The sequence below is a fragment of the Pezoporus wallicus genome, unplaced genomic scaffold (genome assembly GCF_028554395.1).
Source record: "Pezoporus wallicus isolate ANWC-B61680 ecotype Strahan unplaced genomic scaffold, APGP_CSIRO_Pwel_v1 contig_2025, whole genome shotgun sequence".
In the NCBI taxonomy this organism is placed as follows: domain Eukaryota; kingdom Metazoa; phylum Chordata; class Aves; order Psittaciformes; family Psittacidae; genus Pezoporus; species Pezoporus wallicus.
Window position 1 is genome coordinate 4,998,471 of NW_026640253.1, and position 27,239 is coordinate 5,025,709.

General features: G+C 40.4%; 1 protein-coding gene across 1 annotated transcript; it reads right to left on the reverse strand.

The window, feature by feature from the left end:
- Nucleotides 1–389: 389 nt before the first annotated feature.
- On the reverse strand, nucleotides 390–27,239 carry DKK3 (dickkopf WNT signaling pathway inhibitor 3). The gene is made up of 7 exons (XM_057418226.1): nucleotides 26,937–27,239; nucleotides 24,779–24,916; nucleotides 24,186–24,269; nucleotides 7,003–7,095; nucleotides 4,750–4,894; nucleotides 2,107–2,263; nucleotides 390–850 (listed from the first exon to the last, which is right to left on the reverse strand). Exons 1-7 carry the CDS (start codon nucleotides 27,111–27,113, stop codon nucleotides 607–609), a joined length of 1,038 nt encoding a protein of 345 aa, XP_057274209.1. The 5' UTR covers nucleotides 27,114–27,239; the 3' UTR covers nucleotides 390–606.

The following is a 27,239-nucleotide window of genomic DNA, read 5'->3' on the forward strand; positions in this document are numbered from 1 at the left end:
AGATGGCATCCACTGTACACAGCTGAACAGCAGCTCTGGGTATATTAATCTAAAAGGGTAAGCGTCCTTTCTTTCTTCTACCCTTACAATGTGTGTATGGTGGGGGGGACATGACATGGAGAATCTGCACTTTGCAGCTTCACTGACTGTATTTTCTAAAGAAAAAATAAACCCACAAAACTTTGCTTAAAATCAGTCTCCAAAGTAGACAGTTCTTACCCTGGGGAAACAAAAAAAATCCAACAAATTAACATTCTAAACATACATACTTAAAGGTTGCTCCTACAGTCACTAATGTCTTAACGATTATTGATGCTGAAGTGTGTTTTTTAATGAGTACAAGTGCTGATAAGTTTACGGGAAAAGTACTAACCCAGAAGAAACACTGATATAGTTCTTATTTGTCTTTGACAGCAGGCTTGGTCCAGGGATTGAGTGAATTCAACAAGCATTTGAACATGCAGGTTTGGTGCACAGAAAAGGGTGCTCACTGAAGACATTGTTTATTACACTTCTATCCAGTGGTATGTGTTTAGGATTTATATAAGCAAGACACTAGACAAAAATCTCTAGAAATAACTACCTAACTGTCTGGTGTTTGAACTTTCAAATTTCATCTCCCAGGAACAGCTCACGAGCTGAGTCAGGCTCAGGCTTCAAACCTGCTTTGTCCTCCAGACTTTCTAATTCTTTACGCACTTCCTGAATGATGCTGCTTTCTTCATAATCGGAAAGACTCTCTCTGGGTATCAAGCTGAGGAATGGCATCTCATCCATGATTAAGGGCTTTTCTTTTTCATTATCCCTGGTTTCATTGGCAAAGTGTTCACACACAGATGTAGTGCTCTGGCTGTTGGAAAGAGACATCTGGTCACGTACTACATCTTTTAATGTTCTTTTGCTAATTCCTCAATAAAATTCTTCGTTCCCTCCCCACATGAAAGCATGTTAAATGTGCAATACTGTCCGGTCTACCATAGCTGACTTGATAAACGACTGATTTTTATATGCTTGACAGCTGGAGGGTTAAGGATGGGATTTCCACACACAGAGCTAGAACAAAGGTTCTAATAGGCACAGATGTTTGATGCTGGGACACAAGATGGCAGTGGCCCTCAGCACAACCTGGCTCTTCTGCCTACAAGTGCTCCTGGTGACTAGGGCTTTCTGTTCACATCACAATAACAAGTTAAGAAACATGACACTCCAGCTTTAAAGGAATGCCGAAAAAAATACTGCTTTCTATCAAGCTGTAGAGTTGAGCATTACGTATTTGGTTCTGAACAGAATACTGTAATAGCTAAATTTGCTGCTGCCTTTGTTTTGAAAAGTGGCTTCGGTTGCCGCAAACAAATACCCCACGCTGTTGTAGGAAGTTTGGTAAAAGGAAAGTTTGAAGAATGTTTTATATTTGTTGATAGGAGGTGAGGGAGCAGAACTTGATCATGGTATCCGCTGTGTCTCTGTGCTGTTAGCAGGTCCCTGTGATAGGGCAAGGAGACCACTGCTAGGTCTAGGCCCCCTTTATAGCTGCTTAAAGCAGCACCCTCCTTCACTGGAAACAAAGGGTGAATGAGCTAAAGATGTTCCTGGAGCTTATTTTGTGTGCATTTAATTCTTGTATATTTTGCTTCCTTTGCGCTTTAGTACGTCCAGTTTTGGGCAGGCTAACCCTGTATTCGCTAAGATAGAATCTCATGGTTTCAGTGTTTAGCACTCACTAGTAATATTTAGCCAAGGGCCATTTCAAGCAGAGATGGGCTGCCTCTTTAAAAAAATCTGAATCTTCAAATTCACCATGGAAACTCCCAGAAGCAGCTTTATCTTTCTGACCATGTGAGTCTTGTGCATGTATGCACAGTATTTCTGTGTTTGTGATAGTCCTAAAGAGGTAAGTAATTTTTGTGACTGTAGCTGGATAGTTATAATCACACCCCAATTCATTTCTGTGTTTCTCTATCCCTATCAAAACCGTTCTCCTTCTTGAGAAAAGCTGCCAGAACATTTTCTAATGAGGAAGAATCTTCAAGTTCTGTATCTGTTTACCACAGAAAGAGCCCCCCTCAAAACATTCAAGCAGCTTGCTTGTCCGCTTTTGCTCTTTACCTCTGAGGTTGGCAGCTCAAGCCACTTGCACATGGGCACTGCTCAAGTACTCCATCGGGTTCCAGTTCCCAGGTAATCAGATTGAGAAGTCTGTTTGAAGGATCGTGGCAGGGCTCACCTTCTTCAGGTAATGGAGTGCACACAGGAAACAGTAGATCTGCATAAAAACAGAATAGCCGGGGTTGGAAAGGACCTTAAGATCATCTAGTTGCAATCCCCTGCCATGGGCAGGGACACCTCACAGTAGACTGGCACCCAAGGCTCTGTCTAGCCTGGTCTTGAACACTGCCAGGAATGGGGCATTTATCACTTCTGCATGCCACAGTAAATTAATTTTAAGAGAAATGCTTAACTCTGCTAAACTGAAATGACCTGATCTTTAAGTCTATATACACAATATAAAAAGACAGACTTGATCACTTTTTAAGTCCTTTTACGTATGAAGGAGCCATAACAATGTTCTTTCCACTAGGTGGGAGTAAGAGAGTGGAAATTTATGCTTAATGAGCAAGATCAACTTCTGCTGCTTCAGGAAGAGACTGCTGTCAACACAGTAGTACTGCACAACCCCATCCCTTGGAGATCTGCAAGACTATGCTAAAACTAACAAAACTAACATTACAGTTAGTTGTTTACAACACATAGGATTGATGGCTTAAAACCTGAATAGGGAAATATCAGTGTTTTGGAACTCTTTATTTTTCTTATTTCTTTGCAGTGGTACAAATACAGAGCACTCGTTAAGAGACTAAATGAGGTTACAAGAACTACTACTCCGTATTTAATTTGTTGTAGTCACTCTGCAATAAGCAAAGCTGCCTAATGGCATTGGGGACTTGGTAACTTTGTTTCTGTACAGGTGTCAATTTCAGCCTGTGTAACAAAATGTTATGCCTTTTGTGTTTCCTGATGCTAGCAACTTACAGTGTCGATCTTGAATCCAGCTCTTCCAGATGTTCCTATCAAAGCTCCCTTCCTCCTCTTGGCTTCATTCACCTCATATTTTGTGGTATGGCAGAATAAAATATGTGAAGAGTTAAGAATTTATGTTTTATAAACAGCCTTGGTCAAAATACGTATGTGTGTGTGTACACAGACATGTACTTTAATGGATATGACTTATCAGTTCCTAATGCTGAAACAGATTATCTTCAGCAGTGAATGCTCCGAAGTTCACTACAGTTTTATATAAAAAATATCCGTCTAAAGACACTCCAATATTTATGACAAACTTTTGCAATACTCTAATGATAAAGGCCTAACCTGAAAAGCCCTAAAGCATTGCTACATCAGACAAGCACAGAATAAAAATCCGTTGCTATTTAAAGTTTTAACAGTTGTGTTCCACAACTCTAGTCACTATGCCTATCTATTGTATTGTTTGTTCCTGAGTTAGTTTGCACTAAATTTCATTTCAAGCCAAACACTAACTTACACTCACTGTGATTGTCTTATGCAGTTGAAATAATCATCATGAAGACACAGTTTGGTCGGAGCCCATAGGAAATCAAGGCTACAGCAGCAGTACTACCCTCACAGTAGACAGCCTAGTGCTACTACCACCAGTGGGACGCATATTAGTGATTTACTCATCTCTGCAGCATAAGCAGATACAAAGCACTGTGTGGTGAAAGTAATAGGCTATATTAAAAGTGCCCTTTCTGTCTCATTTTGGAATCGCAGTACAATGAAATCTCTGATACAGGCTGGAAAAACCTGTAAATGCTTTAGGCAGAAATCTAATAAAGTGAAAATAAAACTGTTCTCACCAAACATTGAATTTATCATTGAAGGTCTACCATAATGTTCAAAACCTGTAAGTGCTTTAGGCAGAAACTTGATGCAGGGCTGGGGTAACCCTCCTCTAGCAGAGCCAGATAAACAGCATCTAGAGAAATAGCTACCTGTGTGGAAAGATGGTTGGAATTGTATCCTATCACTGCAAAACTAAGGTGAACTATGATAAAAACTACAAGGAACTAGTGGGTATAAAAGAGTAGAAGAAGCTGGGCCCTGACCAGACAGGATTTTTGGGACTGATTTCAGGCCTGATATCTTCTCCTCCTGTCCTACCTTCTGTAAATCAAGTTTCACATTTCCATGTGGACTGACAACATAATCTGGAATGTAATTCCTCTATGTATCTTGGCTGTCTGGTCAGTACTGCATAACATGGTGCCCTGGAAGGCTGTCATAAAACTCAGAGTGTGAAATGTATCTGCAATGCGACTCTGATGGTCTGCTTGCTGAGAGAAGGGAGAAGCCACATTCAGTAATCTCATTAATTTCTTTTGTACATTTTTCGTTCTCTTACTTCTGTTCTACGGGGTGAAAATTTGATGCTGAGCTCTGCTACTTTTAAATGTGTGAGACTTTCCTTTAGAAAGAGTAGATTTTTGAGCTTCTCATGCTGGTGTCATCTCTAGCACGCAACAGGCTTTTCTTTGACTACTGTGAACCTCTGTCAGACTTTTCTCACTCCTAATTCAATTGAAATTTTATAATGAAGTTACCAAGGTGTGCTTCACAGGCCGAGGCAGAATGACGTGCTGATTCTGTAGTGATTTAGCCACTTGAACTAAATATAAATACTCCCAACTCCTGTATGATAAAATGAATAGGATAAAAAGCAAACCTCTGTACCTTTCTGAAAAGCACAGCATGTTCCAGGGTTGCAGTCGTGCTGGTTCTCACAAATGGTGCCATTCTCTCCTTTTGAAATGGATTTCCTGCACTCACCCCAAACGCAAAGCTGGTCTCCACAGCATTCAACATCCCGTGAGCAGTGCTTGCAAACGGAAAAAGCACAGGACAAAACTGTCTCTCTAGCAGTAATTGCACATATCAACAGAGAGCTAAGCATACAACTAGATCTGGTCCTGAAGACAACTGCATATATGCGGTTTACAAGTATGTGTGTCATGTTCCCACTTTTTAAACCAAACTGCTTTAGATTCTCAGCTTCAAGCAAACATAGAACTAGTTGCCAGACAGGAAACTCCACAGCAGAGTAACAGCATTCCTCCTATACTATTGTACTTCCAATCTTACAAAACCTGAATTCTTATTTTAGCATTTATATAAAAATGGATCAGCAGCCAGACATCCTAAATTGTAATACGGATTTTAAGGCAGCCTTTTGCAATCAAGGGAAGTAGAAATTAACAAATAAAATGCTGTCAATGAAAACATTACTGATTTTTTTGTTTGATTTTCATTGTTAAATGCAGTCAGGAATTTACAGTTTGCTCAGAAGGATGATTTCAAAGAGCAAAGAAAAAAAACCTTACTAAAAGCCATCTTCAGTTATAAGAAGAACCAGGCCTCATCTGGAAGCAAGAATCTTTGACAAAAAATCTCCGAAAAAATTATCTTTGATAATCAGAAGTGCAAATCTAGCTAGAGCCAGCTGTGTATGGTAACTGTCCCCCTGCTTCAATAACTGTCCCCCTGCTTCAACTATACACACCTAATAACCCAACCTAATGCAAACAGGGTGTCACTTTGTTTCTCTCTTTTAGGTGGGTTGATTAACATCTTGGATTCACAGTAGGTCAGCGTTTTAACAGCTGTTTTCCGTCTGTGTGAAGCCCTGTCTGGGCAGCCATCCAAAATCAGAATTTCTTGCCCAGTGGATCCCACAGGAAGTGCTGAACACAGGGCATGGAGAGGGACTACACTAGCACGAGTAAGACCTGCTAGTTAAAATTAAAAATGTTTTGCAATTGTGGGGGTTCTAGGTCAGGGAATTGGTCCCAGCACCTTCAGTCTGAGCTCACTTTACAGCAGGAGTGTAGCTAGGACCCAATTTTTACTTTCTTTATCCTACACATCTTCTTCTGAGGGCTGCAAAAAGAAGGAGGGGGGGGGTAGGTGTTAGGTCACCCCAATGTTGATTTTTCACTATTCCATGTTAACATGAAAAATTATCCATTTAACATTTTCTAAAATATGAAGAATAAGCTTTCTTAATGACAATTCAGCATATACTCAGGACTTGTGTTTAAGCAAGCATTCTGTCCACTGAAGTCAACAGAGCTCCCTGAAGTTACGAAGTATTTCAATCATTTCAGGAACAGCCTGGTGCTTTTAGATTATAATAATCCTATTGATTACATGACTACAGCAAGGCTTGCTTGCTTGTAGACTTAACTGTCTGTAAATGCTCTGAGGAATGAATTTGTTTCACAAGAAGCTGTCAGCAGAACTTAGATGAAAAGGGACAGTCAGATAAAAGCCCTTTTTCAACAGACTGCTCTTAAACTGGATCTTCACCACAGAAAAAGCCTGAACTTCTCAGGTACCTGTGACTCACGGGAGGTAACCTAAGCATAGCTACTACCAAGAACATTTAGGTCAAAAGACAGGAATTTACTGCTTCCTGATGTTCAGAGATTCAAACAATGTAAATGACCCATGTGAGAGGATCACTTCTGGTGACAACTGCGCTACAGCACTGTACAAGTGAAGAGCACTCACTGCTGCAACTCTATGTGAACCACGAGCTGGAAACCTACTGTCAGCTGAGCCTTAGGAGCTGGCACAGCATTTCATCTTTGCCTGTTTCACCGGCAACCTACAGTGTGTTAGTTTACACTGTACTTAGGCCACCTAACAAGTCAAGCTTGAGTCAGGAGGAGTAGAGTGCAGGTTTTGAAGCGTGTGAGAACAGAAACCTTAAAACTTAGTTGTTGTATTAACAGACAGGAACACCAAAACACCCTCCCCCCCAAAAAACTGACAACCCAGCCCAATCTGCTCTACACACCCATTTTTAACCTCATGCAAAAAGCTTTGCATATTCTTTTCTACTAATTTTGACTTGCTGACATTAACAGTAACTTCTATATTGAGTTTCTAAAGACCACAGAAAATCGCATCTCATTCAGGACTTACTGTATGCTGGGTTTTACAGAGCTGACATTTGTACTCAAAGGTGGAGAACTGGCAGTATTTCCCTGTTTCACAGTCTTCATCAATGATGCACTCCTGAGGAAAAAGATGAAAGTAATTTGCCACTGTGTGACAGAAATCCATACCTCTTGAAATATCAGGTGGTCTGGAATTGTATTTCTTATTTAGGAACCAAGACAAGAAGCTTGCTTTGTTTCTTCATACAGCTACAGCTCTGAAATAGCACAATGCCATGTCCATGGTGTACCTAAATACTGCGGCCCCAGATTGCTGGATAGGTTGACTTCTGGTATTAGTATCAAAAACCTCAAGAAAACAAATCTTGCTCTGCACACTCTTGGGAGAGGAGGGCGGCTGAAGACATTTGTATTAAATTTATTCAAATTGCATTAGAGTACAGTTGTGATTCATTACTTGCTGGCTGTTTTTTCCAGATGGGGGCAAGACCAAAGGAAAGAGGATGTGCTACAGCAGCTGCAGCAGCCAAGAGTATCTTTATGCTCTGTGGGAGACCATTTTGAAACAGCTTTCTAGATCCCAGGCCAGGTAGCTGTATGCTGTCCTCCCTCTTCTTCCCCAGCAACGTCAGTGCCAACCACAGAAACACTGCAGCATAGTTAGCTTCCCTAAGCCAGCAAGGACAACCCTAAGGGAGAAGGGAAATGTGTTTCCTTTTAACTGCTCCCCTTTGCAAGTGGCAGACAAGTCTTTCTTGGGCAATATTTGCCGTGCGATTTTTTTGTGAGCAGTAACTTCTATGCTGAAAAATGCAGTGCTGCTTTCCGCAGGACTGGTAACATTAAATGTCCCTGGGACTTGATGGTAACTGCAGCACTACCTTACAGCAAGTACCTCAGGAAAGCAGTAGAGGTCATACACCATTAGATTTCCTTTCCTTGGCTGATGGTATGTCTCTCGTGTACCTATCATCATAGCCCATTACCTGCGAGATCACAGCTGCAAATGTCTAAATACCAACACATGTAAATTTTAAATCCTTTTTAAATATAATTTGGATATTGCAAAATATGCAGGAGGAGATTCTCTGTTGACATCATTCCTCTGGCATCATCCTGCTGCCGATGGAGTTAATGTTCACTTAGTAATGGTCTGGACTGTCGAAGAACATGGTATTTCTACATTGCATGCCCTTGAGGTGCATGTAACAAACTCACTGTTTCCTCCCTCCTTGTTTGCTGCATGAGTGTTCACCAGACAGGTTTGAACACTAAGATTGACAAGTGCTGGAGAGCCAGATGCATCCTAGGGGAAAAAAGAAGGCCCATAGTTCTCCTTAGTGTATCAGCCTTTGTCCCATGTCTATGACACCAGGGCAGGCCTCAGCTTCGCAAGGTCTTTGAGCACATATTTAGCTTTTCAAACCTGGAATCCTTTCATGGCTCTAACAAAAATATTCATGTGAGAGTGACACCTGAGATCCTGTCAGAATCACAAACTCGGACTGAAGTTTCTTCACCCAAAGGTCCCACAAGCACCATGGTAGAGTGGCTCATCTTTTATTCATGCTGCACAGGGTGAACAAACTGGTCAGGATTTCGCAGGCATGGCAGTGAGGATAATACAGAGAATAAGTGTATACATTTGCACGTCCCTGATGCATCTGGCTCACAGCAAGGGGTGGTGTGAACGCATCTAATGGTTACCTCTTGAAATATGTGATTAAACCTGTTCTCTAAAAAGTGTTTTCTCCAGGCTGCAAACAATCTAGTCAACAGAAGAATAAATCATAGCACTGTTCTGAGTCACTTGTACTCCATCACTGGTTTGTACCACCATAAGGTTGATGCTGTCTTTTTGCTATTGGTCAATTAAAAAAGAAGGAATTATACCAGAAATTCGTGAATTCTCTGAAGAGATCACTTGACTGCTCCTTGGCAGATATTAACCGCATTTGCTGCAGCAGATCAACTGTCATTTGTGCAACCTTTATAAAAAGTTTCCACTAAGCTTTTAATCTTCCCTTTCTACTTTCTCAGATCACTTCTCCCCGAAGTGCTGACTTCTTCCACACCACCACAGTTGGGGTTTGTGCTTCAGCTGCGCTGAAGACCAGGTCAGTAAGAAGTTTAAGTAAAGCTCTTAAATTACTGTTATCTATACTGTCTTCATATCTTCTCCACATTAAACCTTATGGAAGCTTCTTGCCCTGTGTGAGACAAGGCTGCTCTGCATGAAGAGCAGTGTCTTAAGTTACCCATTTTGGCTACCTGAAATGTTTTCAAAGTTTGATTACCCAGAACACAGAACAGAAGCCAAACACAGTCAGCGGCCGGATTATTTTCAAGTCAGTGACACAATATCCAGGTTATATGTTTATAAAGAAGAAGCAGTCATTTCAGCTATTTTAAGACAGTACCACCAGGTCTAGGCTGCTATAAATTACCAGAATGCTTTTAAAACTTCATTATTCCAGCACAGTGCATATTCTGCTTGTTTGCTTTTGTGTTGCTACATAATCAGGTGGGTCAATATCCCAGTGTTATACAGTATGTTCTAGGCTTTTTAGTTCCAAGTTAGCAGTGAGCCGCTTCTCTTCAGCAGCCATGCTCTTTCTGGCCCATTTTCTGCTGCAGCTTTGTCAGCTTCTTTTATGGATCCCTCTGTATAAACCATACTCAAAATAAACTATACTGTTTCATCCCTGTTCCATCTACTTTCAGGCAAACAGCCAGCTCTCACTGTACTCAGTTTTTCCAACTGTCCCTCTCCACAAAGGAGAAATCTTGCCCCAGTCGTTTTTAAGCTCATGGAATAACTCCCTCTCTAGCTATAAAACCACCTAACACCAAAGTTGTAATTCTCCAGTCACTGCCTTCTCCCGCACTAATGAGTTGCCTGCCAAGAAAGTTCTTTTTCCCCTCTTACTGAATTGTGTCCCACCAGTTCAGACTTCCAGTTTTATGAGGCTTTTCAGTTGAGGGAAAAATCCTTTCACAGTTTTCTTTCCTGGCATGGAAAAAGCTTGCTTTCGTGTGCTCTTCGTGAAATTTTGTGCCACACTTCACGCCAGCTTCCTTCACCCAGGAATTATAATCTGTAGTCAATGCAGAACTTGGTAATGCTTACACATGCAGATGTGTGACTGTTTATCTTTTCTTTCTTTTTAAGATTTATATTTATTTATTTAATCAAGCCACAGACCTGTTCTAATCAGGCTACCTTGAGACAGAACAGTTGCCAGACCAGGAGCAAACCTAAACATCTTCATGAGCTGCAATAGATCCTGAACAATCCATTTTTTTCTGGAGCTCTGCACATTAGGTTATTTCTCAGAATATTATGTCTTTGCAGGAGCAACTGTGTAAACTGGGGCTGCTGTTTTCTGACATGCAGGAGAGCAGATGCTGGCTTCTGACATGCAGCAGAGCATACAAGTTGAGCAGATAGCTTAAAGACAGAATTAGCTACACTTACAATGGTATACATCTCTCTGAAATCCATTATGATGTTATACCAGTCAATGTAGCAGCAAAGAAATATGCTGTGTGAGAAGTGCTAAAGAATAATGCAAAGTGAAAGTAGGATTCCCTGTTTACTAATGGGTACACTAGGACCCGTGAACAACAGAAACCGGGATGGAGAAGAGCATGCTATGTACCTGTAAGTACATACTCAGCATCCTGTGGGCTCTTACTATACAGTATTGTACTCTGTAGTGCAACACTTAAAATCAATTCAGAGGTTGAATCTGTTCCAAAACCAGCAGGGAAAAAAGTACCAAACAAAACCCTGAAACTTCATGAAAAAGGTTCCATGACGACTGTATTATAAGACTGCTAAACCAATTACTGCTGAAAGAAACACCAGTTTTCCTGTCTTTGGCCGATTATGCCAAGCTTTTCTTTGCTTTCCTAAAGAATGGTTAATCTTCATGCTTGAGAATAAAAAAAGTGACTGATGTTAGTGATAGTGAAGTATGGTAGGACTACTGGGATGACTACGCTTCAAAAGCTTCTCTGAACAAGAAGTCCCTTTACATGTTTCTTAAAAACTTCTAAGAAAATTTCCTTTTCAAAAGCCTGTAACTCAAATAAAACTCACGTTAACCTCCATATGTAGCAGCTGCAGATCCTTCCCAAACAGTTCCAGAGCTCACCTAACTGTATCTGTGAGGCAGTGATAATTTCAGCTGTAGCTGGAGTGCTCTAGCAAAATCACTTGCTCACTTTTAAACTGACGTTTCTTAGCAATCGTCACTTCTTAGAGTTAACATTTACTTCTGTGTTTACATATCCCTTTCTAGGTTTTGTTTTAATTTCTACAAGTCATTTCATGTTGGACTGCTCTCCATTTAATGTAGCAGATGGCAAAAACTGCTGAGTAGTAAAGAAAAAGGGCATAAAACCCGGTTTGTATCACGCATGTACTACATGTATTTAAAAAATGGCAGACTTACACAGAATGAAATATTGTTTTTTGTGGAAACTACTACCACAGTTTGAATTGCACAAGTATTCCACTTTTTAATCTCTCAGTTGTCTAGACTGGGCACATAACGCACTTGGCTTTGATGAGATATGAATTAAGGTGCCTTGAAATACCTCAAAACCTCTGTAATACTTTGCAGCAGAGCAAATCTCTTACTGTTGTCCTGCCAAGTACATAGCACTACTAAAAATAAGGACTACTGTTAAAAAAGGCATACTAAAAAGAGCAGGCATATGAGTTGCAGGCTATGGTATTAGTCATAACCTAGTGTTATGTGGGAAAGTCAGCTATTTGTGTGGCTGTTCAACAGGAATGTGACTTCTGAGCTCAAAACTAATAAGTAAGAAAACTCAAGTGACTCCCTCAGTTTTGTCTTGAACTTCACAGAACTAATCTCATCCATTTCCTTTTCCCTGTCAAGAAACAGAAAAAATCTTAATTGTAGGAATGTTATTTCTGTCTCTCCACATGATGCAGTATGAATGAATGCAAAATATGTCTACATGAAGGCACCTGAGCTTGGCTTTAGGTACTAAAAGCAACATAACTACATTAGCATTAACAGGCTCTACAAAAGCCTAGGGAATTAATTGAAGCATGTTGTAGTCACACACCCACCAAAGTCAGTGTAAGAAGTCCACCCCTTTCTACACCATCTGCTTATTCTAATCACAAATACAGTGATCCTGTCACTGATCAGACTCTTATGCAGATAATGCTCCAGGTCAAAACAGCTCAGATAAAATGTTCTATTATCCACAGCTTCTAGAAACCAAGACATCAATGAAAGAAGAAACTACACACAAAAAAAAAAAACAAAAAATAAAAGATTCCTGACAAATGCCTCAGGATAATGAGAAAAATGATGCCTAGATGCTCTGTCAATCAGATCATGTACTGTTCATCCATGGTCAGTATCTCTGTGTGTCATGTAATAATTTCATGGCAGGTCACTCTGCAGAAGCAGTCACTTAATTTTCTTCTCTCACCCTCTCTTTTCTCAGTAAGAATCTAACAATCTGATCCTGGCAAGACTACATTCTCTGCAAATGCTCTTGGGTGGGAAACAACACAAAGTGCTTATTTCAATCAGTTCTGCAATGGTGTCAGAGGAGGCACACTAGAAAAACTGTTCAAAGTTGGCAGAAAAAAAACGCAAATTATAATCTGACAGGTAATTAACTTAGTCTGTTAACTAAGACCTATTCAACTAAGAAATGAGCAGAGGTCTGTGCAGATGTATACATACACACATATATAGATGTATACAGCCATATACATAAATATATACAAGGCTACATATTGCAGCGCCTGTCTGCAACAGCAGAAGTCTTGTCTCATTCCACGCATTTGCCCTAGAGCAGGCAGGACAGGTTATAACATGAAATTCCTCTTCTTTTCTCCTGTTTGTCAGGTATACCACAGGCAGAGTAGGATACTAGAAATTCTCTTCTTAGGCCTTCTGGAAACTTGGTGCTATGCTACACACTCAGTCCATTGGTTTTTAAACACACAGAGACTCTATAATCTTCTATATCTGAAACTAGACAGAGAAGGAATATGCTGAAGTTGGACAATCTGAGACTGAAAACCAATATCCATGTGTTCCATGTTTAATTGCTCCCTGTTAAGAAAAGCTTTTTTACATAGTATGAGGTTATCAAATGAGGTCAAATTACTGACACATGTTCATAAACCAAGTTTTCCTAATGGTTTTGGAATTAGTTGTCTTACTAGAGAAACGCATCTACCTGTGGATGTATTAATTGGACAATTCTTTGACCTTTGATAACCAGATGAGTCTAAAACCTTGTGGTCTAAAAGAGGAGTTTTATTCCAAATATCTTGAGATACAGTAATAGTTACGGAAGCACTGTAAAACTGTGTTATGAAGCTCTGAAGTACCATTATTTCTAAGTAGTCAGTAATCCTATCAAGATAAAGCTCTAATGTAATGGTGTGCCTGGAGGTTGGAGTTTAATGCAGGTGTCTTTTCTCTCTACGGTTGGCAGCTACAAAGTTTCCATGATTCACTACCAAACTATGTAAATTTTGAAAATTTATGAAAGCAAACAACACAGAGGAGCTGAACACAGCAAGGATGTGAAACAGCTGTGCAGAAAGAAAAACAGTTTAAAACAAGATTTCTGTACTTAATAGCTACTTGCTAATCTTAATCACTGAATTAAGAGCAGTGCACTTAGTAAGATTCCAACCTGTGCCCAATCCCTCACAGAACTTATTTCAAACCTTGAATCTTCCATGCTTCATTCTTATATGTTGTGCTTTTTTGGTAGTTTACAGTTTTAGCAGACTTATTTACTGTGTCTAAGGTGTCAGCCAAAGATAATACTAGAACAGAAACAGATGAGTAAGAATTCATCCTCAATGGATTTTGCCTATAGCAGAGTTGACAGTGTGAAAGACTGCTGTTTGTAGAGGAAAGAAATAATATATTTTCCATGAGCTGTAGATGGAAGAAGGGGTTTAAACTAGAGCAATATCGTTTTTAGAGTGAGCACAGAAAAGTATTGGAATAAACTGCCTCCACAGCTTGAGGATTTTGAGTACACATGAGATGAATGTCTGCCTGAAGATGGAGTACGCATCTGTGTAGTAGATGTTGACTTTCTGAGGCTTCTTCCAGACCTCCTCTTTGGGACATTCGTTGGGATTACAATAGAGCCTTTTAATTTTTTTTTTCCTTTGATTTGATTTTCTGTCTGAAATCATGTGTCTAGAGGATATCAACAACAGATGATGACAATTCATGAATAATCATTTCATTTCATAAACAAACTCCAACGAAGAAGAAATGAAAAAAAGGTCTTCAGCATACTCTTTATGTCCTTCCAAACAGGACATAAGAATGTGAATGTATTACAGCTTTTTAGCATGTATGATGCCCAAGACAATTCATGGACAAGGAAAGACTACCCTGTGTCTGACACCATGATGTCAGCCACTCTACATGCCTTAGGATGCTTCATCCTACCTCTGGGATGAGTGGGCTTTCTAAGGGAACACGTTTGAGAAACTCCTCATGTGATATAAATCCACAGAACAGGCTCTGAGTCATTTCCAGACAGGGTAACAAGTAAACAAATATGAAATTCCCACCCCACCCTGCATATCTTTTTACCAGTTCTGCTGTATTATGATATATTACTAACGGGAATGGAAAAGTGCACTTCTTGTTAAGGTAAGAATCAGGACAGGTAGAAAAGTTGGAGGGGGGCTTCTTTCTGTAAGCTGAAGTGGTGAACAACCACAATTTGAAAACTAATACATTCACTGGTGTGGTTTTCCTTTGTGGTAACTATCAAAGTGACTCAGCCTCTCAAAAGGCCAGGCAGACAGTCACTCTGCAAAGGATGCCAGAATGCTGGTTATGAATTAAGATGGGAGAAAGGACAAAGTGAGACTTAGCTGACACAGAAATGCACTTCTCAAGGGAATACATTTGAAGCCACCATTCTACAGTGCTTTTTTCCTCACATTTGCCAAATCTTTAATGAAACGGAACTGAACAGAAACAACTTCAATTCACCACTTTCCTTCGATTTCCATGGTTTACCTTTGGAAATTGTAGTAAAAAACACCATCAAGCTGGACTAGTAGCATCTCACACGTCTTCCTGACCATAAACAACTGCACAGAAGGCCAAGCAATCACAGATCACATACATTCTGTCTCATCCAACACACTGGTGTAAAACCAGAGTCATTTTAACATTGATGCACCTACCCCTCCTGCAGCCCAGGAAAAGGTTACAGAAGACTTAGGCTCATCATATATGGTTCTATGTGTTATTAGGCCAACCTCCCAGCCATGACAAACTGATGTAAACCAGCTGCAGATTTAACCCATTCATCTGTATCCTTTGTAATTCAATCACTCTGCTACAGGTGTAAATAAAAACCAGAAAGACAAAACATTTCTGCTTTACATCCAGTACTATAGCCTGTATTTCCTAAAGCCTTTGCTACTGTTTATTACTTAATTAGATAACATGGTCCCAGCTAAAATCTCAAATAAGCAGCTGCTGGAGCCAATGGATTACACCATGTAATCAAAACCAGTGGAAAAAAATTTCTCTTTTGCCTTAAAGCTTTTCCTCTTGTGTGATTAATTTTGTTACATAGGTCTGACCAGAGGAAAGAAAAACATTGCTGATCAGTTTTCAGTGCTGTCTAAAGACAGCCCATACAATGATCTTTTAACAGTTATCAGCAGATCACAGAATTGTCACCAGCCCACATGAAAGATTCACTCTCCTGACTCTATCTGCTAACTTAAGATAAAAAAAACTATTTAATTTCTCTTAGGGTTAACAGGTAGATCTAATAAAGGCAGAAAGTAAAATCATTCATGGTAATTTGTTTTTTTTATCTCTCTACAACTCGAACATGATCTGCAAAAGACATTTGGACAGCCTTGGTTCCCGAAACTCAGCATGGTATGTGTGAGATGACTAAACTAAAGCCCGGGAAAAGGTAAAACAACTGCTCTTTGATTTACACTGCTCCCTTGCCATGGGGGCTTGTTTGCAGAAGAGTTCTTACAACCAGTATGCAAACAAGGAAACAGCAGATTAACTGAACATGATGCATACCTCCCCACAGATGAAAAGTTTCAGGCAAGCCAGAATTTATTTCCACAACTAACAAGAATGATGAAACTTTAAAGTGGTGTATGGCTCTTGGGTAGACACTGATGAAGCAATGGGTGGGCACTGACTCTCTAAGAGAAAGTCTGTTTTGGACCCTTCTGGAGAACTTAACTGGTTTGCTGCTGTGTTTTTACTAACCATCACCTAAACACTGAATCAATTATAGGCACTGTTACTGTGTTATGGTAATAGTTTATTTTGGTGAGGAGAACTCTATTCTGAGAAAAATCTTTCTTCAATACTTAATTACTCAGGGGTAAGAGTCCAGACAGGTAAAACTAATGAGGCAGTTCTTTAGCCAGCCTGCTTTTCTGTAAAATTACTCTTTTTCTTTGGAGTCTAACTGGAATAGATATACCATATGACAGCACATGAGGATCTGGCAAATTTTAAAACCATTTTAAACACAGGCATAGACCTGAATTACTAATGAAAAGTGTGACTTTCATGGTATCTATTAGTACTACACAGTTTTGTTTGCCTAACTTGACAGAAAAAAACCTTACACTAAGCTAGACTAATGGGAAATATGAAGGAAATCCTAGTCACTCTTTAAATTTTATTTTTTTTTGTCACTAGCAAAATAAATTTACTAAACTTATTTGACTGACTCCAGACTCCCACACTGACACAAACAAGAGCACAATTTGATACCTTTAATTAGGAGTAATCCCTTTAATGTTGCATCAGTTATTTGCCTGTAAATCCAGGCCACTATTCGAGAAAAAAATAAATAAAAGAGATAATTATGTGTGTTCTCTGACCTTTGGTGGTTGTGTTTTCAGCCCAAACACCTGCCTGGTTTGCCTCACCTCTCAGCAAAAGGCACCCTGCTTCTCTTCACTCTGATAAGGTCTAGCAGCTGTTTACACCTGCTTTTTGTTCAGGGTCACCAAGCATGATATCCGAGTCCACGGAAATGGCAGTCTCACTTTTCTCCACATCATGCCTATTGCAGCACTATAGTATTACAAAACATCTTCGTTTGTGCACACTATCCATTTCTGATTCTCTGTGTGGATCCATAACTTTCTATACAGCATTCCCTCTGAGGTAACAAGCCCACTCAGAGTGGGCTAAGTTCAGTAAATAAGAGTGTGGACACTGAGCTGAATGACACATCTCAGCTGGCAATTACAGAGGTTTCCCACCTTCTTCCTCGGAGAAGTTTCTGCATGCAGAATCAGAGTGACACATGTTTTTCAAACTGCTTATGACAGATCTTTGCATTCATTCAGGCTAACATTCACATTTTTTTAACTATAGTCCAGTTAACATCAGATCACCGGTAAAAAGGTGGGGTTTAGAGATACACTGTGACGGACAATAAGTCCATCTTATCGTCCATGAGCTAAATTAAACCTCTTAATAGCTTTTGCATCATTAAGAAGTATTTGCTGCTTATGGAGTTATGCTCAGAGGTATGCACACACTCCATCACACCTCTCATCCAAAAAGGGTATGTCACTTCTGATGAGGTCGACAAAGCAGATTGCTAGCATCAGAGAGGTTAGCAAACTTAAAACATCAGAAGGGCAATGCACACATCATACTGCCTGGAAGAAGTTGTGCAAAAGACTGAAACGAGTTGGATTTGCTGGTAAAAAGCAGTAGGTTTTCATGCAGGGTAAGATTTAAAAGAAATACCTATTAGCTTTCCTGCAGGAATTTAGGTGGATTGGGACCCAGCCTACAGGAAGGGTTTTGGTTTAAAATCAAGCTATGACTTGCAAACACTTGAGATGTACTACTTAAAACTATCCATTGTATGTGACAAAAGAGAGTGAATGCAGGTATTCCACTTACAAAAGGCTAGTGAAACTGGTTTAGTTTTTTAACAGGCTGCCATTGTAAGCTACTCATGCTTTTTTGCTTTTTTTTTTCAGAAAGCTTTAGCCTATATTATAACTGTAATAATCTATTTGAGTTACTCTGTTTTTTATAAACTTGAAAGCCAGTGACACAGCTTATTCAGATCTCTTAATTCTCTCCTGGAGCATTAACTAGGAAGTGCAGTTTGCTTTATCTACTCCTACGCTGAGAATTACCCAAAGACTAAGAAATGTACTAATCAAGAACAACTGTACTAGTCAAGAAGAACTGTACTAGTCAATACAAGGTTCATGTAACAAGCGATGTCGACAGAGCAGTCTGGACAGCTAACAAAAGCAAACTAAGAGTGCTAAAGAATTAAATTATTAAGTTTACAAAACCTACCAGATTTAGATATCATGGGATTTTTTGCTAGACAGACACCACGATTTCAACCTAGGAATACACCCATGGGCAGGGACACCTCACACTAAACCGTATCACCCAAGGCCTCGTCCAACCTGGTCTCGAACACTGCCACCGATGGAGAATTCACAACCTCCCTGGGCAACATATTCCAGTGCCTCACCACCCTAACAGGAAAGAACTTCCTCCTTATATCCAGTCTAAACTTCCCCTGTTGAAGTTTTAACCCATTACCCCTTGTCCTGTTACTACAGTCTCTAATGAAGAGTCCCTCTCCAGCATCCCTACAGGCCCCCTTCAGATACTGGAAGGCTGCTATGAGGTCTCCACGCAGCCTTCTCTTCTCCAGGCTGAACAGCCACAACTTTCTCAGCCTATCTTCATACGGGAGGTGCTCCAGTCCCCTGATCATCCTCATGGACCTTCTCTGGACTTGTGCCAACAGTTCCATGTCCTTTTTATGTTGAGGACACCAGAACTGTACACAATACTCCAGGTGAGGTCTCAAAAGAGCAGAATAAAGGGGCAGGATCACCTCTTTTGACCTTCTGGTCATGCTCCTTTTGATGCAGCCCAGGATATGGTTGGCTTTCTGGGCTGCAAGCCACACTCATGTTCATTTTCTCATTGACCAGCACCCGCAAGTCCTTCTTTGCAGGGCTGCTCTGAATCTCTTCTTTGCCCAACCTGTAGCTGTGCCTGGGATTGCTCCGACACAGGTGTAGGACCTTGCACTTGGCATGGTTAAACTTCATGAGGTTGGCATCAGCCCACCTCACAAGCGTGTCAACGTCCCTCTGGATGGCATTCCTTTCCTCCAGGGTATCAACCGAACCACACAGCTTGGTGAAATGGACCCAAATGTAGGACTGCGATGCCCAAATAAGTGTCCTCCTTGAGAAACAAGCATGCCAAAGGGAGAAGAAATCAACACCAAGATGCTGCATATTCAAATTTCTACCACCAGCTGTTCTCCTGCAGTAATGATGATGAAAAAAATTGCTATTTCCATTCCATTAATGCTTCCTTCTCAATTTTCAAAGCTCCTTTTCTCTTCAGCACTAGTAAAAACTCTTCTCCCTGGAGCAGTATGAATCCCAAAAGAAAGCTACTCCAGGATATGTGGCTGCAAATATACTTAGTGAAATCACATAAAAGTTGCTCAAATAGGAATCAAGCAGGTACTTCAGCAGTTCTGGATATCTCTGCAGAGAACTGGAAGCTTGGTTATGAAGCACTACAGCTTACCCATTGAAAAGAAATTTCGCTCTAGAAAAGGGTGAAATGGAGCCCCAGAGATTAATGTTTAATTTTCTACTATTTTGTTTCGTCTTACTATTTTTCTGTGAGACTGAAGATAAAGGCTGAAAAGTGCTTTAAATAAGGCCATTATAATGGGGGTACTATCCATTCTATCTCTACAGATAAACCTGTGACCTGACTGTCACTTAAAGAGCCCTCCAAGCCAGCTTGTAAAAGCAGTTCCACAGTGACACAGTCCTCCCTGCCGAGAGCTGCAGGGATCCAAACAGCAGCCTCTAACCATGGAAATAAAGGCCTGGTATCATGGAGTCTATCTCCTAAGAACCTGAGCGCGTTTGAAACTCCTAACCAGCTGCTGTATTTGCAGAGGGTGGTGCCAAATGCGTATGTGCACACAGGCACCCACCCACCTTTGCAGAGAAAGAGCGAGCACCTTGCACAGAATCCACTGAAGGCACCTCTGCTTCCTCTCCCACAAAGAAAATTTGACCTGCACTGTGTAACTAAGGAGGAGGCACAGTCATGTCCCTGAGAGCCTCTACCATCAAAGACAAGTGAAAGAAATGAATGTGCTTCATAGTGCCAAAGACAAAAAACGTATGATACTGGTATACTCTCCCTAGATATTAGCATCTTTAAAGAGGTCTTTCAAGAAAAAGAATTGGAAGCAACAAGATGTACTTGTCTGAAAAAAAACCCAAACTTGCTAAAAAACACATGTTGTTATTTTTATTTACCAAATTAATACAGACAAGAAAAAAAATTTAAGTACACTAGCTTTGGATTAGAAGAAAGGGCTTATATAAAATACTACTCTGAGTGCAACTGAATAGAAATGCAACCAACATTTGTGCAGTAAATCTTATCCGTACCAATTTTGTTTCTTCTTATTTTTCATGCTTGCTTTTCATTGGTTAGGCTCATGTATCACAATTGAAATAGGACTAGTCAACAAACTAGAAAAAATAATGATTTTCATATGGTAATAAAGAGTGCTGTTACTTTATCTGCGTTCTATACTTGAGCGAACTACTGGAAATTAACTCTGTTAATTTGCAAGCTAACCAGTGTCCCTAGAGAAGTAAACTATAGAGTATCTGAGCATTAAACTCAGGAGCAAGTGGGTGTAAAACCCTGCAGAGACATAACATGCATATCCAGCCACCCCTTGCCTATATTCGGGTTCTTTCAAGGCACAAGACTGTTGGATTAAAGCCTGACATCTATGCTGGTGACTGCCAGTCCTCACTGATATCTGAGAAAGTGAATGTTAGTGAGAGAATGTAAAAGGCATCTCCAAGTCATGCAGTGCCTCTGAAGAACTGGATTGCACTAACAGAAATGGCAAGCAGCACAATTCCTCTTCTGGAGACTTTAAATACTGACAGTCTTCTTTCCATCAAAATACTGACAACTGAGCCATTCAGTAAGAAAGAATACAGTCTAAAGAGAACACATTTGTGATGCAAAGCCAAGAAGAAATACTGTCTGAGAGGGAAAAGTGTGTGTGTAAGATTATGCCTTATGTTTCTGTAATAGTCTATCTGAATTATATGTATGTGTATAAACCTAAATACACTATAGATATGTGTATTCCTACCTGTTTGCAAGGGTGGCACAGGCACTGTGATTTACAAAGCAGACACAACCTATTTGCCATGAAGGTTCTTCTCCAGTGCCAAATTTCATTCCAGCCAGTATGTGGATTTACTATTGCAACACAGACCTATCGCAAGACACACCTTTGCTCACTTGTAAGGCTTTTGTGTCATTTCTCAAAACCCCAAAAATGTAACTGGAAAAACTTTCAGTGATTTCAGTGGCTTATAATTTGGCTCAGAGAATAAATGTGAACTGAGGGTTGTAGAGTTCCAGTTATTACTAATTACTGCAGCAATAAATTATACAGAGTTTACATTTCAGAGCAGGTGGTTTGCTTCGGTGTTTGATGAATTGTATTTACCACCCAGTTTTGAACCTAAACTGAAGGAGCTGTGGTTCTTTAACTTTTATAAGCTAAGCTTATAAGATGAACCTATGAAACAGGTTTAGTTTTCAGCCTTCAGTTTCCTTACAAGATTAAAAGTTGAGCTTTTATGATAGCATGTGCCTGTTTCTTTTAATTGGCAGATTGAAAATAAAACCAAATGTATGCTCCTCAAGAGACACCAATCTGAAGGCTACAGGAATAGCATCAGAACAGAGGTCCTGTTCCCAATGGCTGGCTCCCTACAGCCTCTGCTACCAAATTCTTTATCCTCATAACAAAATGTCAGTATACCTTTTCAAATGACTGTCAATACTTATAGCTACTATTATACAGACTTGTTGCTACATTGTAATGCACAGCAGGATGAATCACTGATGCATTACAGAACAGCATATACTGACTGTATTTAGAGACACACTGAGATGATCTCCAGATTTCAGAAGGTTTGTATTTGCAAATTCCTGGAGAATACAAAACCTATATATATGTTATTACTTTGTTGCTAAAGTTTAAAATAAGCAGCAAAGAACCAGAATTACTCTTTCACCATCCACTGGCCTGCAGCCTGGAAAGTGACTGGGACATCCCACAATGTCACACGACACTTCAAGTATGAAAATGTATGTATATAATAATGACCTAAGGGGACAGTGCAAAGTTTTATGTAACTCATTTTCCCCCAGTATTTTTGTCTTAAGTTTACAGACCTAAACAATAGTTCTTTTTAATTTGGGCAAAATTTTCTTTCCACTTGGCAGGTCTCTCCTTGGCAGCATATTTTTCTTGCTATAACCCAAATTTTCCAATTCTCAATTTCATGCCATTACTCTTAAAATAGTTCTTCAACCTTGTAGTGCCCTAAATTATTCATATTCCCCTTTAATGTTTAAGGTTTTCGAGTATTTTCCAATTTACTTCTGTTAGGCACCTCTTGGTCAAATTAATATATATGTTTACCCACTTGCCTTAAATAACAACCAAATATGTCTCTTGGTTGATTTTCCCATTTAGCTTTTTCTCTAACTTGGCAACCTCTAAATTAGGTGTTTGTACCATGGGTGCACTTAAAGTTCAAAATGAGCATGAGAGGGGAAACAAACATTAACAAATGTAGTTTTGTTTTTTGATATATGAAGCTTATAAAGAACTTTGCATAATCATTGGAAAAATTTAGAACTATTTTTTTACAGCTATGAAGAATGATTATACACAAAAAGCAAGCCAAATACACTATGAAACAACACCAGTGTTGCGTCCCAGTGCTAAGAAGGTTGGAAAGTTTGCCTTTGTACACTGCATTTGACGATGATGACCATATTTGCTTGAAAAAAAAATCTGAATTGCCTTCATTACACATACCTCATTATTAAAAAGCATTGTGGCATATCTTAACACTTTGTATAAAACCAAGCTATAGCTTAGAACAGTTGCAATTTACTGTGTACCTTGACTTACCACTTAATCTATAAGCTTGGCAAAATAGTTAAAAGTAAGTACAGCAAACACTAGCAACTTATTTTGCTACTTGCCACTTTCAAAATTTAACAGCAGTATAAAAATACAAGCTGAAAGAGGAAAAGCTTACTTAGAGGATAACAGCAGAAAAGATGCACTAATTTCAGGTTTTATGTGCATTAAACATAGGAACTACCACCATAACTTTTTGTTTAATAAACGTTTTATGAAATAGTTAAATAGCTGCTTTAGTGAAAGAACTGGATAAAGTTACTCTAGAAAAAGCCAGGGCATGTTAAACGAAAATTAAACCACAAACTATTAGTCAACTGAAGCCAGCTATGAGAGGGAACACTGGCAATTCCTGTCTTAGCAAGAGCATTAAAAAAGTCCATTTTGGTAAGACTATAACTGAAGAAAACCTAACAGTTGTTCCAAGTAGTGGTACATGCTGAATTTCCCATGGGACTACTGATGTTTAGCAAATATACTCAACTAAAGAATATTCTTAATCTTTTAAATTCCTTGAGAATCCTTAAACAACCATATTTCCAGAGGGGAGGGGGATTTATTGTCCCACCCATCCCCAAAGTGACTTTTCACAACCAGTTGTCTATCACTAGGTTAGGCTGAAAAGCAACTACAGACATATATTGTTCCGTAGACTTCTCATGATAGACAATTTGGAGTTTATTTTCCAGTGTTAAAAGTCCAGAAAGCATTTTTTTAGGAAACCCAAGAGCACAGAGAGAACATATATGGAAACCTGTTATACTAAAGGTTTATTCATGCTGGGAAGGGCTCTGTAACTATCTTTGATATTTGAGCACAACATTTACATTTGACAGACAAAGTGAATATTCAGATCAAGCACCGCAGTTAACCACAACATTGAAATACCAGTTCCAATTCATAATATAATATGCCTAAATTAAATTAATTAAAAAACAAAAAGCATTTTTGATTGCTTACCCATAACGGTTTTGTGTGTTTTAAAGCATTCAGAAACTTCACTAGGTGAACTACATCATGCTCTTCTGAGTGATGAACATAAAGCATTTCGTTTAATTTTCAACAGGAAAAAATGTGTCCACTTACATGATTTCTTTTATTTTCTCCATCTTTTATAGATGTAATAACTGTCTCAGAAAAAATTGTTGATCCAGTTTTGTTATCTGTAACCTGATGCGACAAAAGAAGAACAAAATATCAGACTACAATTTTTATTACTCCTTTGTTACTCTCAGTCCTACATTGTGCAATACTTAACTCACCCGCTCCCTTTTTTGCTCCATTTTGCTGTCAATCATATAAAATCCTAATCTGGAGGAAAAAGTAGATTACAAGGCTACCTTCTTATCTATTCAAAATGTCACTGTAAGGAAGCTGAGTAGGAGATGGTCTTTCTTTTATGACCCATGTAATAGCTCTACCTGTGTTCTATTTTCAGAAGGAACTTTTCTCAAAATGATTATTTCACATTAACCTTTCATGACATGTGCCCCTACACAGTGATTAGTCAAGCAAATAAGAGATAATAAAATCCCAAAGTAATGATGATCAGGAAATTATATGCTCCAAATTATTTTATTTCTTCCCAAAACACAAAAAAAAAATTATTTTTGAAGAAAAGGTGTGTAAGAACCAGCAGCTTGCTATATACATGTTTTGCTATGTATGTTTTCTCATACCTTGTCAATCTCTTGATGAGTCTGAACAGTTTTATTGCCAATTCTGGTTTCCATGTTTGACTCATTATGGTAGTTGGGAGGTAGGTTTTCAAAGTTTACTTCTGACAGTTTTTTTGCTCCTTCCTCTTCAGCTTCCATCTGCCAAATTTAAATAAACCAACTGAAAATTAGCAACTATTACACAAAAGAGCAGTGCTTCTTGTGCAGCCCTCAGTAACACCCTGTTTAATTATGTGATGCTGTTAGCACAGATCCCCCTGTATGGGTACGCTTCCTCAGCTGTTTCAGACAGTGACATCAGCAGCTTGTTTAATGGACTAGAAAAACAATGATGAGCTAAATCCTTGAGCTCTGGACTGTTTACGCCAAAGTCAGTCTCTGTGAGGATAATGTGTGCAAAGACTAGCGACAAATTGGTATCTGCACAGGTTGATGCCGGTCAAGAGCCCAGCTTTCTGTTTTCCCCAGAAAACCACTAAACACTTCAGACACACTTTCCCATTTGACAAAGAAAATGTTCTGGCAGGGCAGAGACATAGCCAGAGCCCCCAAAGTCAATAGAAGCAGTCCTATAGATCAGGGTGCATGCATCCAGAATTTCATTCTCCACTTCAGTTCCCACAGTCTTTGCCAGATGAAGGCTCAACAAGAAAGGGAGCGCTCTCTGAATCAGAAAACAGAGTAAGGTCAGCAAAAAAGCATTGTAAACAACACAAACTGTGAGTAAGTTGCATCCCATTGTTATTAGCAACTGCTGTGCTAGGAGGCCACAAGTTCAGCCAGGCTGAACAACAGGATTTTTCCCAAGACAAAATTTCTCTTTCTGGTACGTCTGTTTATTTTAAATGACAGCTGCCAACCTTTTTGTATGCAAAGTTTTTATCTGCTAAGATGCAGTCCAGACAACCCACATTTTGTGCTGTGTACAGGCCATGACTCAATCCAGAACTGAAAACAGAAGAATAAAACAGGCAGAAATTTTGACTAGATCTTTATTTTAACCAAGCATGTTTTGGGCATTGTACTTTTTAAAAGAATGAAAAGAATGGTTTGTCTCAATGTGTTTGCAGTCTAAATAAAGGGAATGACAGAGGCAGATTTCAGTAACTGTCCAGAAGACAGTAAAAGTTCAGAAATTATATAATTATAGTAAACAAATGTCTGTTTTCCCAGTGGATTGTTAGTAAAAGATGGTTTTGGACCATGTAAATTTTGAATGAGAGGAAAAAAGAGTTTGGAAGGAAGATTCTTAACACAAAGGGGGGAAAAATGCAAAAGTAAGGGGAATGCAGGAACAAGGTCTTTGAAAGGGGATATAAGACAATAGCTCGGGGTCTAGGCTGAGTTCCTGGCTTTGAAACAGGTCCTCTGCAATTCTGGGTAGGCAATTTGAGATCAAGATACAGAAGGCCCCTGAGCAACCTGGTCTAATGGAAAGATCATCCCTGCCTGTATATGATCTTAAGGTCCTTTCCAACCCACACCATCCTATGATTCTAAGCCGCTTCTACACATGTGTCTTCAGGACTGTCTTACACTTTCAGATCCTGGTTTGGGATAACCTCTTGTTATTGTCTTGGTTCTGTACAAGGACAATAAAGTAGCTCTTCACTTCAGTCCTCCCCTTGCCACATACTGCTGTTTTCTCATTTTCTGAACCAGGCGGGCTATTTGCCTTAACCTTCGCCTCACCATCTGCCCTGATGGCTTTACAGTGGAACCTCCGGACTGCAGCAGCCGAGGGTCGCAGGAGTGCGCGGGCTATGCGAGGAGCGGGGTGGGAAACCCTGCAGGGGAGCAGAATAAGGTCAAGAACTGAGGGGAGAACTTCCACCGCAGCAGGGGCCACTCCGGCGCCCCGCACCTCCCGCCTCTCTGCCTGAGGAGGGCGGCTGCGCCGGGCGGGGGAACCGCGGCTCTCGCCCTCCTCAGGCAGCGGCTCCTCACAGGGGGGCGCGGGCACGGCCGGACGCAGGCTTCCTTTGTGGCACGCATGGAGCCGGCCGCGCTGAGGGGACGCGGGGAGGCGGCTCCTCACAGGGATCGTCGAAGACGAATGAGTGAGAGACTCGCGCCGCTGCGCTGCCCGCACGTGCGGTGCGGCCCTGCCCAGGGGGCTGAGGGAGGAAGGGTCCCCCACACCCAGCCCCCGCCTCACCTCTTGCACCGCGTTGCGCAGCTTGTGCTGCGTGTCCTCCATCAGCGCCTCCACCTCCCGCAGCATCTCGCCCAGGCTGGCCGCCCGCCGCCGGCCGCTGCCCCCCGCCGCGGCGCAGCATATTTCCCCCAGCACAGCCGCCAGCAGCAGCCATCGCAGCCCCGCTCCCCGCAGCATCCCTATGGCGCCGCTCCCGCCGCTGCCCCTCAGCAGTGCGGGCTGGCTCTCGGAGGTGGGGCGGGGCTGAGCGGGAGCGGGCGGCCTCGCAGCGCCGACCTAGCTCCGCAGCCTTCCGCCGGCTCC